This window comes from Eretmochelys imbricata, chromosome 2 (assembly GCF_965152235.1).
Source record: "Eretmochelys imbricata isolate rEreImb1 chromosome 2, rEreImb1.hap1, whole genome shotgun sequence".
NCBI classification, from domain to species: domain Eukaryota; kingdom Metazoa; phylum Chordata; order Testudines; family Cheloniidae; genus Eretmochelys; species Eretmochelys imbricata.
The window spans coordinates 211131121-211146092 of record NC_135573.1 but is presented as its reverse complement, the minus strand read 5'-3'; the positions used below and the strand labels follow the sequence as shown (position 1 = coordinate 211146092).

Here is a 14972-nt window from a genome sequence, read left to right as displayed (position 1 = left end):
AAGAAGGAACTGAGGAGGCGGCAAACCAGCAGGTGAATATATACTGCGCCATGAAGGCGCCACTCCAAGGGGCATCATAGTCAACCTGATGGATACCACTAGGGGAAAAACTTCTGGCGATGGTGCATCCGACGCACGCACACCTATATTGGGATGGACATCAGCAACACATCCTGAAGAACGATAACCTTACGGAAAGGTTAGTAGCCGTTTTTTCTTTTTCAGGATTACTAGTTAACTGATTGTACATATTTGGAATATAATTGGGTCTTTATATGGAAAACAATGCTTTAATTCATTCCATTATTCGAACAGACAAGATTTTTTCATTTCAGTTAAATCCACTCAGTCAAGCATGGTCATGTTTTAGATGCTAATGCATATTACATGTTGAAATGCAATGTAATTAAAAATTGTTTTTCATTACAGAAACTAATCTCTGAAGTGAAAATTCAGGTGGATAACCAGATCCAAGATCTACACTTTAATGTAACTGCAATCTGTCCTGATGGAAGTAGAAAAACAGGCATGGAAGGATGCAAAAATGTGGCTTATAATGAAGAAGTATGTTGAGTTTCTCAATTGCAAAGGAATTGAGCCATGTATTATATGTTTCTTAGTTGTATGGTATCTTCTAGAGCTTTTTTAAGACCAAAAGTAGATTTCTGTGTTCTTGATTATCAACTCTCCAAATTCACCTTGGCATTATTTCTCCTGAACCTTATTTAAAACCAAAAGCTAATGTTTGTTCTCACTGATCTCCTGGAGATGAGGTTCAAAGCATTGTTGTCAACAATCTAAATAATATTGATGAGGATCATTCCCCACAGCCCACCATTGAATGTGCTCATATTTTATATGAAAGGTCTCTTCAGCTGAAGAGCCTTAAAGGTATGTAAGGAGAAGAGAAGAGTCATTAGAGGCAGATTGACAACTGCTTGGCCATGGCTTGGGGCATTTTTTTTCTGCTTCTTTGCTTAAAAATTGTGTTTTCTACACATGCCCAGAGATCCTGGTAATTGGTTATATTGTGTAAATCAGATTAAAGGGTCAATTTATGTCCATCTGGAGCATTGTCCTCTAGTGGATGTAATTGGTTCTATTTGTGTGTGCATTTATATCTTTATTCCATTGCTTAAATTGGCAAAGCAATTTATTTAATTCATTAAAAAGAGGTCTGTGCTTTTTGGAGTGTAAGTTCAAGGAGTTCTATTCCTCTTACCAAGTTTATGTAGCTTAGCTAACGTCACTCATGTCTATGTATGTATGCAGTCACAAATCAGTGGATTTGCTCTGTGAAATTTAGAAATTACACCATGGTTTATGCTTTTGTAGATTTTGTTTGCATGACTAGTTCCAGATCGGCTTGCTAGTTTTTTCCTTTAAGCTCAGCTACAGTGTTCCCACCTATGCTTGCTATAGGTAGTATCATTGTAATTAGTTCTGTTGTCTAATGAACAGAAAAACAAATGTTTATCTGTTTCCTTTTAATAATAAAAAAAAAAAAAGATAGCAAATGTGGTCCAAAACTAGCAGCAGCTGAAAATCAGCCTTCTTCAAGAGGTTAACTTCTTAACAGTAAATCTTCCTTTCAGTATTTGTTTACTCAGAGAATGCTTTTCCTTCATTCTCACATTCCTTTCATTGCACAATCCTCCTTCCTTTCTCCTCCTACCAAAACACAAAACTTTGGAAGATTCTGTGACCTCTTCAAGGTATAAGCACTTCAGCCAGTCTTTCTAGTAAGGCCTGTCATAATGTTTGGTGGTCTTCATACTGTGTCCTAAAAGCATGATATTCTTTTAAATGTTGTACAGTGGTGACCCAGGAGTTTAGGATCATGCATCAAGAAAACACAGGAGAAAGACAATATACCATGTCCTGCTGCTTGGAGGCACAGCCTTTCTCCTCTGTTACCCATATACAAATCAGGTCTGAGGCTTTCTTCAGTCTGGTCCCAAGATAGAGGTAATTGCCAAACAAAGGCTGGCTTTCTTTAGCTGGGGGTCAGAGAGGTGTGGGGGAGAGAAGAAAAGGAGAAATAAGCAGTTTTAGTTTCTTGTACTTAGTCCAATTTCTTGTGTAATATAATAGTCAGTTTCTTATTTTCTGTATCTGGGCTTTGATTTAGAAGTCTGTAGACCTAGTTACCTCCTTAGACTGGAGAAGACTAAAGTAAAACATTTCCTTCTTCCCTAATTCTTTTACCACCCCTTCTTTCTGTTTATATTCCTGCTCTGATGAACACAGGTGGGAGCTTTCCCTTTCCAATCAGCAGGCTGAGCAGCTTTTCAAAAGAGGCCCCCATGCCTGATTGCCTTCATAGGCAGTACCCTACCAATGGAAAAGACAATGGAAATGTCAAGGTTTTAATACTCGGTTGACCATAGGAAAATATCTACTGCCTTCAAAGTTTCCAAAGGCCATGGGTTTTAGTTCATCAGTGGGCTGGCATATCAAAGAAGATGGATATCCCATGACAGAAGGACCAGAAGAAAAAAGGACAGCTCTGCAGAAGTGATTTGCAGAACTACTACTGCCTTTAGCTCTCTACAGTTCTATGTTCTGCGACTGTCTGTCCTTCTCCTGCCCCTGCTAGAATCTAGGTAGCCACCAAGAGCTCCCGTAGCCCTCTCTCATCACAGGGCAAGAGTTGGATGTGTTCTGGGCTCAGATTTCAGGCTGGTTCTTGTTGCTGTTTTTGTTACATTTGTATAAGATCCAGGGGGTTGGAGGGAGGTATTTCCCATGCCTAACCACTTGAAAGTAGTGGGCATATATTGTTGAAGATTCCTTAGAAGATGGTCTTCTCCATCATCCCCTCCAGCTGGCTTTTTGTCTGGTGGAAGAAGGTTTGATGAGTCCCTGCTTTCTGTTTGCTGATAGCGGGAATGAGTTGGCAGCCAGAAAGATCTCACTCTGTACAGTCTACAGACCTTATTTTTTTCCTTGCTCATTTATAAGTCATAAAGGGAATAACCTACCCATGCACTCATTAAGATGCCAGCAACACACAGTGTTAAGGGTCACAGTGATATCATATTTTGCATATTGGAAACTAAGTGTATGTAGTCCTCAAGTAGAAGAGGACATTCATGGCCTAATCCAAGGTATTCATGCAGAAGTCCTAAAAGCCAGATTGGGTCTCCAAAGGAAACATACATATGTTATCATTCAGATTACACAGTGAACCTTTAAATATTTAATATTTTAACTTTGTTTTATTTGCTGAGCTAGTGTTGGTGAAGTGCCAAAGAGTGAAAGTGGTGTTACAGGCTTAACAGTGCAATATGCATGTATATGTTGTTCGAACAAATACTTTTATTTAGATCTTAAAGTGACACAAATTTACTGATATGTTAACTCACTGATGTTAGGCTACTCTGAAAGGTTGATACATTTGTATTGGCATAAATTGTAAACTCTTTGTGGCAGGGACGTGTGGCACTGCAGAGTCCCGATTATGATCGAGGTTTCTAGGGGCTGTCATAATGTAAATAATAACAAGAAAAGGAAATTTCTAACATCATGGTCAGAAGTTAGAAATAGAACAGCTATCTTTGCAAATTCTGTATTCCTTTCTTTAAATCTGCATTCTGCAGATCATGCACAATGTCTTTTCAACATGAAATGTAGGCTGTTTTTGTCTTGTACTATTGGGTATCACTATGCTTGTTACTTTTGTCATTACTAAAATATGATGCATTCACTAATTGCTACTGTGTCTTCAGTCTTATTGCTTGGTAGGTATTATAAGTGGTATGATTTCTTGTTTAATTTATGATAGAATGTTGAAACAATTTACAGGAAATAATTACTACATTATAAATGCAGTATTTATTTTTGTCTTAGGTGCTTTTTAATGTCTCAGTTGCAATGAAAGGATGTGGTACAACTGCAGGAAGAAAATATGTGATAATCAGACCTATTGGTTTCAATGAAACCACCATAATTAATATATATAAAAACTGTGCCTGTCAGTGTGAGGACAGTGCAAGGCACAAAAGAATATGTGTTGATGAAACTTTTTTCGATGGTGAAAGCACCCATTGTGAAGACACTAATTGTAGTTCCAGTGAAGATACATTTCCTTCTGAGAGGTGTAAGTTGCACCCAGACCAGCCCATCTGCAGTGGTCAAGGAGACTGCATAGGTGGAAGATGTCTCTGTCACAAAACCAAGCTGGGCAAAGTGTATGGCAAATACTGTGAAATGGATGACTTTTCTTGCCCATATTACCATGGAAACCTGTGTGCTGGTAAGCTACAGAATTTAAGTGTGTTTTTGCTCAACCATGTGTTTTATATACAGTATGTAGTCTAACAATAATGAATATGGTTGTCAAACCCTAAATAGTTCATTAAGTTAATTTATTTATTTTTAAAATCTGGTAGTGTGTCTGTAGCTCTGGAGACTGAAGTCCTCTGTTAACTACAGGTGTCTCAAAATCTCCTCCACTTTTGAGATTGTCTGAACCAAAACCCTGGACTTAGACAATCTCTAAATTCAAGAATTTCAAGACTAAACTCTTACACCTTTTTTTCCGGAGATAGCTTATCCATGATACCAGTATTGTTGTCTCTATAAAAGAAGAGAAGCAGCTTTTAAATATGCGTTTGTGCGAACACCACCAAACTTTGGGAAATATCTTTCTGGATCTGATTTTGTGTCTCAGGCTCATCTCTGGTTATATTATGACATGGATTCTGAAGAAGATGCAAATGCATAACATAGTATAACTACAGGTCACCCCAAATTAATGCCATCAGACCTTAGGTTGATCTTCAATTTCATATGCTAACAGACTAAAGTAGCTCAGAACAACCAAGCCAAAAACAGGACAGTGTGAGCAGTTTGAAACCAAATAAGCTCTTGATTTGGTACTTTAGGCCTTCATTCCATTCTTGGGGTGAAATTCTGTTCACAAAGAAGTGTGAAAATGAAAATTTTGCCTGATGCAGGAGTGTGACATGAATGCCAAAACACCATTACAACAGAAGCAAAGAGGCAGACAGTACCATTAGCATCGGTCAGCCAAAATTATTTTCTTTTTCTCAATGGAAGTAAAATTTAAATTTTTATTTTAATTTTTTATTTTAACATAACTTAATCTGTAAATATCTGTTTTGTAGTCCTCACTGTTTAACGAAATGCATCCATGTATTTAATTTCACTTCACTGTATAGTGCCCAACCTGTGCACTGATGGTCAAACTTAGGTCACAGTTACAGTAGTGCAATTTTAGAACAACGCTCTGACTTCAGTAGAGTTATTCTGGTTTAACGCTACTGTAATTGTTGCAGTACCTGAGTAGGCTGCCCACGCTGAGACCCTTTTCCAGTCCCTTGAGAGTGCACCCCTTTCAAGTGTCAGGCATCCACTTCTCTTTGGGATGAGATCTTGCAATCCAACCACTCTCCAGCTGAGTTTCTGGGTTACTTCCCTGGTTGCCTGCCATGTTATTTAGCAAGTTCAGTGAGCTTGGCACCTGCAAGATTTTTTTTCTCTGGGCGCCTGTGACAGCCTACATTTGCAATGATATAGAAACCGAAGCATGTTTTATTTTGCCCAACAGGTACACAGTGCTTAGAGAAGTACATTTAAAATAACTGACCTACACAAAAGTTCCCTTACCTAAGCTTAACATTTCTATCCGGTGCTCAGGTTGGTATGGCTTATTCCCCATCTCTGAGTTGTGAAAACCAACCTATGCTGCTTACAGCCTTCTTCACTGGAGACCTCACAGCCTGTCAGCTTTTTCCAGACACACCTAGGGCTGCCTCTCCCAGCTGACCCCTTTTCTCTCCCTCCAAAAAACCCTCCTTTTCCAGGGGCACTTTTTAAAGCATTCCTGGTCTTTTGATCTTTTAGGATCTCTTTTGATCCCAGGCTTAGTCTTGGGAACAGTAAAACATCCTAACCTGAATGGAGCCAGCCACGCAAAGTCTGCCGCTAGCTGGAGAGCCCACCCGTTATATTAATTCCATGGAAGAAAACCAAGATACCTGAGAGCATGTCTTACCTGTGTCATTGTTTTACCTTTCCTGTTCAGTTCTGTAACAGCTTCTTCACAGCCTCCTTTGATATAGCTGTGTGCATTCAGTTAGGCAGCAATACAAAACAGAACAAGAAAACAGACTAATAATATATTCATAAAAATACATGTTCCCAGTTCACACAGTGACTATGAACATAACTTTGCTCAGATGAAGTACAAATAATACTGTCAGGTTTCAGAGTAGCAACCGTGTTAGTGTGTATTCGTAAAAAGAAAAGGAGGACTTTTGGCACCTTAGAGACTAACAAATTTATTTGAGCATAAGCTTTCATGAGCTTACGAAGTATCCGATGAAGTGAGCTGTAGCTCACGAAAGCTTATGCTCAATTAAATTTGTTAGTCTCTAAGGTGCCACAAGTCCTCCTTTTCTTTTTGCAAATAATACTGTGTGATCATTTAAATAATTACAGTATTGTAATGCATATGCAGAAGGGGAGGGAGTTAAGGTTCACTTTTCCTGATTTTTGAATGCAGAACTTTGCAACTTTACTGTTTTTTTAACATATGCTTTATATATTAGCATAGAATATATGCCTGTGGTCTTCTTCCCTCCCCCCCTCCCCGAAAAAGCAAAGTTTAAAAGTATCTTTAGTCACATATAGGGTGGGGGAGGGAATAGACACTACCATATGTCAAGAGTGAAACTATATAAGTGTCTACAAAATGGAAAACTTGTCTGCACACATTTTTAGCTGTCTCAGGCTCCCGACATTTCACATAGAAAACTTTAAAGGAGGTAAGGGCTTCTATATAGCCCTTGACTCCTTTAGAATGTATGCTTAAATTCCCATTGAATGAAGCAGAGCTCACTACATGTGGTGGTGGTGGTGTTACTGTGGTTCTAAATTAGATACAGCCCTCTTTCATTGAGAACACTAGGAGATGGTTGTTATAGTCCTGTCTTTAAAAACAAAAACAAACTACCATTTGTACATGATTTTTTTCAAACCTTTAGAGCTTGACCAAATCAAACCATATTTCACTAAAGCACTAAAATGAGTTTTTCATCCTTAAAAACTATCTCCTTTCTAGGTGTGCCCTTTTTAACTCTATCTGCTTTAATGTGAGACCTGTTTAGAAAATTTCAGAATAACATTGTATGATGAGAACACTGTAACTGCTTTTTTTCAGATTTCTCCCCAAAAGTTAGGTATATATCATGCTGGGGAAATTTCAGCCTGAAAGGTGAAAATTTCAGTAAGTTATGAGCAAAACAGGTGCTTAGGTTGACTTACTTTTTCCATTCTAACTCATTCATTTCTGAGAAATCATAGAAAAAGGCATCTGAGACAAAAACACAGAAAGCCATTTTGACCTCAAAAGGCAATACAACCTATTAAATAATGGGATAGATCTTCCTCTTACCCTGAGCTGCATGGACAGCGACAATTATGTTTCTCCGTGTCAGTATATTGGCCATCTAAGTAAGCTGTCTGCATGGTTTGAAAATGGAGTGTTGTAAAGGTCCTCCTTAGTGAGTTATTAAACAAACTGTCTAAATATCTGGCATACTCATGAGTCTTTTTAATAAGGGAAAACTAAGGTGACATATTTGAAATAGAAACAACTGCCATATACAGTTGCTTATTAAAATCTTCTACTCTTAACTTGAATAGGGATTTCACACTTCTAAATTTAACTCTAATCGTTTCCGATTCTGAGAAATCTAGAGAATGCTAAGGATTTTGAATATGCTTGATCCAAGACGTGCACTTACTAAGGCAGATGGGGGTTTAACTCAACACTTATATACTCTCTGATGTTGCAGGCAATGGTGAATGTGAAGTTGGTAAATGTAAATGCTTTCATGGCTGGGAAGGTGACCGCTGTCAATGTTCATCATTGACAGCAGAACACTGCATAAATTCCAAAGGCCAGATTTGCAGTGGAAGAGGAGCATGCATATGTGGAAAATGCGAGTGTACTGATCCAAGGAGTTTTGGCCGGTTTTGTGAATATTGCCCTACTTGTAACAATGCCTGTGACGAAAACAGGTATGTTTCTAATAACTTGACTTAATTTCCATTTTTAATGTTGTGTTGACCTCTCTCAGAACATTCCCATTCAGATGCTGTATATATTAGAATTTTACTCTCAATGTAACCTTACTTAAACATGAAGCTTTGAGTCTCAAATTGAGGCTCGGACTGTACAGTTCATCTGCAGCTAAGGTATTCATGGTGACATGCTCAGATCCACATGTAATGCACTGAAACTTACTACAAGTAAAAAAACAAACAAAAAACAGTATCCCATTAACTGTAGTCAAGATGGTTGTTTTATATATTTCTCCATTAATACAGGATTATCATGGCAACATATTTTCCCACTGCATTATTACTAAGCGGGAATAATTTAAAGATGGTCTGAAAGTGGTATCTGCTACACAGATCGCTAACCCTTTATCAGAAAGGTTAAAACATAAAAAATAACATTCCTGCCAATGAAAACAAGGCTATTCATAAGTGGTTAAGGGAACACTGTTGTTTTGGGAACAGAGTAATAAAGGAGGGTAGTATATTCATTAATTTGGTTCTAAATACATCATCTACAGGGGCTGGCTGGGGGGGAAGTGCAGCTTTGAGTTTTAAAGATGAATACCTTGGGTGACTAGTTCTGCTCCCATGTGCAAAGAGGTAGAAAGGGATCAATCCTGTTGCAATGCTTACTCTTGTAGAGAGATTAGTCACAACCCTGTCCTTGTGCTCTCTCCCCAAATAAGACAAGGAAGAATGAGCCTGGAGACAAAGGCTCCAGTCAGAACACTACAGCAACACAGCTGCAGACACGACTTACACTGACGAGAGGGATTCTCCCATCAGTGTAGGTAATCCACCTCCCTGAGAAGCGGTAGCTAGGTCGACAGAATTCTTCTGTCAACCTAGTGCTGTCTGTGCAGGCACTTAGGTCAACTAAACTATGCTACTCAGGAGTGTGGAGTTTTCACACCCCTGAGCAACGTGCTTATGCCAGCCTAATTTTCTCATGTAGATCAGGCCTTAGCCATGTGTCTCCTTCCCCATTAACCAGTAGAGCTGGGCTAACAAGGGGGAGTAAATTATCCACTCTTTCAAAGATTGTAGCAAAAACGACATGCTGCTGAAGGCTTTTGCCAATCTCTCAGGCACGCTGCTTCCAAAAGCTCCTGCTGGAACGTTGCATCTTTCTGCAATCCCCATTGTGGGCAATTTAACCCTTCATCTAAAAAAGAAAACAGTAAAAACAGAAAGAATTGATATTCATCAATTGAATTCTGAGCTGTTTAGTGTACATGCTGTTGGAGGTAAACCCCAGACCATGTCTGAAAAGGTGAATGCTAAGACTTGGCAGAATGATGTGAAAATAGAATATCTGGGTTATATCTGAAAGTCAAAGGGAGTTAGTGCCCATGCCTTTGAACAATCTATCTCAACTTAATTAAAAAGTCAATTGCATTTTTGTAGTAACATTACTGATGTTTGTCTTCTGTAGTCATTTAAAGTTCAGTTCTACTCTCAAAGTAGTAGTAAAAATGGCATTACCTACTCCCTGTTTGTATTCAGAGTCTGATCTGTTGACATTTAGTGACAACAGTAAGGTGTTTGCTACTTTACTTCTGTAGGCAATGCAGACCCAGCCCTGCGCAGAGAAAGTGCTCATATCTATTCTTCCTAATGTATCATCAAAAGAATTCCATTTGCAAGGCTAAATGTTTCCCTTTAATTATTCCTGTGCCTCCCATTGAACACAGTGAAAATGTGGTGTAAGGGGGAATAAGTGGACTGCAGGATCGTTACTACTATTGATGATGCATGAAGGGAAAGAACCCACCTTTATTTTAGTAGCTCATGTTGAGTTTGTGGATCTGATAGCTAAAGAAACCACAAGGTAGATTCTGTGCTGCACCCCCTTAGATGTACAGCATGAAAGGTGTAGTCCAGGGCCAGGGGAGGGTGGCTTTGAGCCAGCATCAGACTATTTTACTTCACTACTTTTCACCAAATAGTTTTGAAAAATGTCGTTGGGCTAAAGTAGACAGACAAGGTGAGTGCGGTAATATCTTTTATTGGACCTGTTGGTGAAATAGACAAGCTTTCAAGCTACACAAAGCTCTTCTTCTGGTCACTCTATTAGCTCTATGTAGCTTGAAAGCTTGTCTTTTTCACCAACAGAATTTGGCCCAATAAAAGATATCACCTCCCCCACCTTGTCTCTCTGATAACCTGGGATCAACTCGGCTACAACAACACTGCAAATAACAATGGGTTAAAATATTGCAAGAGAGAGACAGCATGTCTCAAAGTTAATAAATAAATGCTTCTGTATTTTTCTAGCAGCAAGAGAACATTATTTGAATACACTAATTATTCTGTTGATTTAATCGTTTAAGGAAAATGCAGTGAAGTTATAGTGGTGGTTAAGTGCTATATTTATATGTTCATTTTCAGGAATTGTGTTCAGTGCCATTATTCTAACAATGCATCACAAACTACACATGACCAGTGCAAAACCTCATGTGCTTATATGGTGCATTATATTGATCCAGCATCAGGTATGTAAAAACCTAGCTTTGCCTAATCACTTTAATAAAGGTGTGAAAACCATCAAAATTCATAGTGAAATTCACCCCCACCGTAGAGGACTCACACAGCACACTAGGCATCACTTAAGAACCATTTAAATCTTTAAAATTGAGTGTAAGTTATGTATAGGATTTGGTATAGGCCCTCTGCATTGGGATAAATTTTTCCCCTTAGTTAACAGTTAATACTTAATTGTAAAAAAGTCTCCACTCTTCCCTTCCCCTATGCCTTCCTCAGCCCTGCAAAATGCGGTACATCTTGACGTGTTATTTTGTAACAAAATTAAATCTGATATCGTCCTGCTTAAATATTCGTATGAATGATGTATTTAACACTTGGCACTGATGTACAGATATTTTTGTAATAACATTCCTTGCTCTAGTTAGCATTTATATTCTCCTTCAGAAGTAGACTGTGATTGTTTGAAGAAAGTTTATGTTTTGCTTCAGGGGAAATGAAAGATAAATAATAACAGGAAATGTGATTGGCAAGCATTGCTAAATCAGATTTCCCAGATCCTTGAGAAGTTGCATCCAATAGTGAATCCTGCCTCAGTAATGTTTAAAGAAAGATTTACAGAAATCGATTATGGTATCCATCTGTTTTACTACTACTCATATGTTTACATTATTTCACATTACCAGAGCTGAACAAATGAAATAGAACGCATAGCTCAAAGAAACATTTTAATGCGTCTTTAAGTGTACACAGCTGTAAAGTAATGAGGGCGTGTAAAAGTCTTTCTCTATTAATAAACACAGCCAAAGCCCATTCACGTGACAGGGCCCAAACTGCAAAGAAAATTACATATATGTAATCACTTTTTGTCAGTTAATAGCTTTACGTAGACATTGTGTTTTAAAGAGGCATATAAAAGTGACAGTGATTCTATTTGGGACTTATGAGAAGGATCTGTCAATTTTTAAAACCATTAGAGGCCAAGACTATTGAGAGAAGCAGCTTGGTGCAGTGCATAGGACTGGGAGTCAGGAGATCTGGGTTCTATTCCCAACTTTCCTACTGAGCAGGAGGGAAAGTGACCAGCCTGAGTTTTACCTTCCACCCTTTGTCTGTCTTGTCTGGGGCAGAGACTATCTGTTACTCTGTTTTCTGGTACCTAGCACAATGGAGTCCTGATTTCAGTTGGGACCTTTAGGTGCTACTGTAACATTAAAGAATAAAAAAAATTGTGACTATATATCTGGATCTTCCTAATTGCAATTTTTTTCCTGCTAAAGCTATTTTAAAAATAGTTTGCATATGGCAATCTGAATAATTATTCCTTCTTCATTAAATACTCTCACATGTAAAATCATTTGGGGTTATTTTAGGAATTTGGTTTAGTGAAGCTATGCTAAATTAATGTGCAGTGTTAAATTCAAACTTGTTTAATGGATGGCCCTTATCAATATTTTAGGTTTTACACTCTTGTTTTCCTTTTATTGCAGAATGTTTCTCTGACTCAAGCTACTTTAGAATCTTTTTCATAATCTTTATAGTTACATTTCTGATTGGGTTGCTTAATGTACTTATCATCAGGCAGATAATTCTACAGTGGAATAGCAATAAAGTTAAATCTTCGTCAGATTACAGAGCATCTGCAACAAAGAAGGTAATTGATTAGAGAAAATCATATTCAGTACATTTTTTGCTTGCATATAAGTGTTAGCTATTTGTTGATAAACTGTATCTTCTCCTTCAAGGATAAGATGTTTTTGCCTACTGTTTGTACGAGAACAGTAACATACAGACGTGACAAACCAGAAGAAATAAATATCGACATCAGCAAGTTACGATTAAATGAAACATACAAGTGCGAGTTCTGAAGACTGTTTTCTGCAAATCTCTATTTCCATCATTTTCTAATTTTAAAAAAGCTGTCTTATTTTTTATTGTGTAAGAGTCTTGACTGATACTGTTTGTTTTTGTGGCATGCATTTTTTGAATACTGTAACAAACCAACATGTAAGCATAGTCACGTAATGTGACTATGTTTGAAGTTATGGCTGCTGTATTTTATGAAAGAGAAATGTGCATTACTACTGTTCAAGACCATTAGTGTTGGTGTAGCACTTTAATGTAAAATAATTTATTTAGTTATGCATAGAATGTAGATATGAACAGGGGTGACAAAGCACTGATCTCACTTTACATGTAGCTAGTATTGATGTGCGCTGTGGGAATGGGCAAAACTGTGATTAAAATATTAACATTCCTGTACATTATGGCAATAGATGGAGCTATTGGAGTACTTGTACATGTAAAAATGATACTTCTTAAAACTTCTTTGGTTTTCCTTTCAAAGTTCCACTGATCTTGTCTGCTTTGACATCAGTTTATCTTCTTATAGTTACTTATCAAAAATAACTGGATTAATGAGTGCTTAGTTACTACTGGTATTTTGAAAAATCTACAGATTATAATGTCACTTAAACAGGGTTTATTCTTCATATGTGATAAAGTGTATACATTTTAGTATTCCCTTTGTTCCAAAATAGAGGCTTTTATATATATATGTATTAAGATATGTGAAAATTGAGTCAGTATGAAAAGGGGAGGGGGAGAGTTGTTGTTGTGTGGTTTTGTTTTTTGTTTTAGCTGACTGGAATACTCTGGCTAAATTCAGCTCGGGTTGGCAAGAGGAGCTGCACAGAAGACAGTTAAGTTACACCAGGGCTGTATTTGGTCTGCTAGCTACATTTCAGTGTTTTGCCAAATAAGGGCTCTCTTCTTGTTAAATATCTGATATGCCTGATTTTTCCACATCTGCTACTTTTTAGCTGAGAGAATCAGTTTGCATGAATCCTTTATTTAACCACCTAAATTGTTGTTGCTGTTTACTGGGATATGTATCCAGTAGGATGTGAAGGTGTCAACTTCAAATGAAGAAAAAGAATACAGAAAAAAGGAGAGGAATTTTCCCGTGAGAACTAGTTGAATTGACTAATGTAGATTCAAATTCTGCGTTCAGAAGTCTGCAAGATCCTTCCTAGATTCAATGGGACCAATATGGATGCTTCTGAGGGCAGAATTTGTAACACAGAATAAATTGTGCAAAGACACTCCGCTTCTCCATAAAACAAACTCTGCAACAATGGAGGCTGTCGCCTTGTTGCTATATGCCATATAAAGTGCACAGCCAGTAGTCAGACTGGCTTGTTTTACATTGTCGTAAAGTTAGGAAGTCCTGGTAACCCTCTTTGAAATATGCACTAAAATTTAGTTGGCAAAAAATTCTCTGAGATGATGTATGTTATCAGTGCTAAATACTGATACTCAATACTAATCTGTGCCTATTGCAGAGAATATTTGTTTCACTGAAACAAAGGGGGGAAAGTCTTTATTTAAAAAAAAAAGCATAATAGACATTGTTGAGGTACTTATAAGAAACGAGAAATATGAATTCTCCCAATTCTGCATTCCTTCTGTACAAGTAAGTTCCACTGAAATCTGTGAGAGATGTGCATGTGAAAGGAATGCAGGATTTGGAATAGATAATCAGCTTTATGGACTGTGTTTCACAGAGAGCGTTCCCTAACACACTGATCAAACGGAAGTTTGAAAAAAAAAATCCTACAAAGACAATGGCTCAAAATGTCCATTGTCATTGTTCTAACAGCTCTAGCTATCAGTGGTAGTCACTACATACTTCCCCCTAATAAGGCACCTTTTAAACTCCTCTGTTAAGTATTTCTATGTCACACATCACAGTCGTATCTGAACTTCAGTTCAGACAGCTTAAAAATGTCTCACTAGAAAGTGGAATACATTACACTGATTTTATTTGTGTTCATGATAACCTTCATTTTTATTTGTTAATTATAGATTATTGAAAAGTATGTGGCATTGAGTCATTTAAACTTTATACTGCATTTAACTTGAATTATTTTTCTTTATACTGCACAGTGTGGGACTCAGTCCTCCTCCTGTGAAAGTTAATGGGATGATTACCATTGACTTTACAGGGAACAGAATAAAGGCCCATGAGAAATGAGCATACTTAATACTGCTCCGGTCACAACTTGTTAAAGAGAGGGGGAAACAGGGTACAGTCTGGATATCAGTAACTGTTTATTTAATTGAAAGATTTCATGTGCTTCACAAAAGATGTGAACCTATTCTTTAAATAATGGAATATGATTTTTAACCTAATTTTCTTGGAATGAAGTATAATAGCCCTTAAGACAACATATAGTTAAGTGATATATTTGGTAAAAATAACTTATAATTGTTTAAAATAACTTCTCTTCATTGTTCACAAGTGTCAAATTATGGAACACAAGTGGAGTTGGGGACTTCACATACAGGAGAGAAAGGGGTCTTTATGGTAACATCTCCTCCCTACCTCCAAA

General features: G+C 37.5%; 1 protein-coding gene across 1 annotated transcript in view; it reads left to right on the top strand.

Moving 5' to 3' along the window:
* The window catches only part of ITGB8 (integrin subunit beta 8), a 65546-nt gene extending 53100 nt beyond the window's left edge, over nucleotides 1-12446 (top strand). The window contains exons 9-14 of the mRNA XM_077809354.1: nucleotides 430-564; nucleotides 3853-4258; nucleotides 7827-8052; nucleotides 10486-10589; nucleotides 12069-12232; nucleotides 12324-12446. Of these exons, the coding sequence (XP_077665480.1) occupies nucleotides 430-564; nucleotides 3853-4258; nucleotides 7827-8052; nucleotides 10486-10589; nucleotides 12069-12232; nucleotides 12324-12446 (1158 nt within the window). The remainder of the gene's footprint in view (nucleotides 1-429; nucleotides 565-3852; nucleotides 4259-7826; nucleotides 8053-10485; nucleotides 10590-12068; nucleotides 12233-12323) is intronic.
* Nucleotides 12447-14972: the final 2526 nt, after the last annotated feature.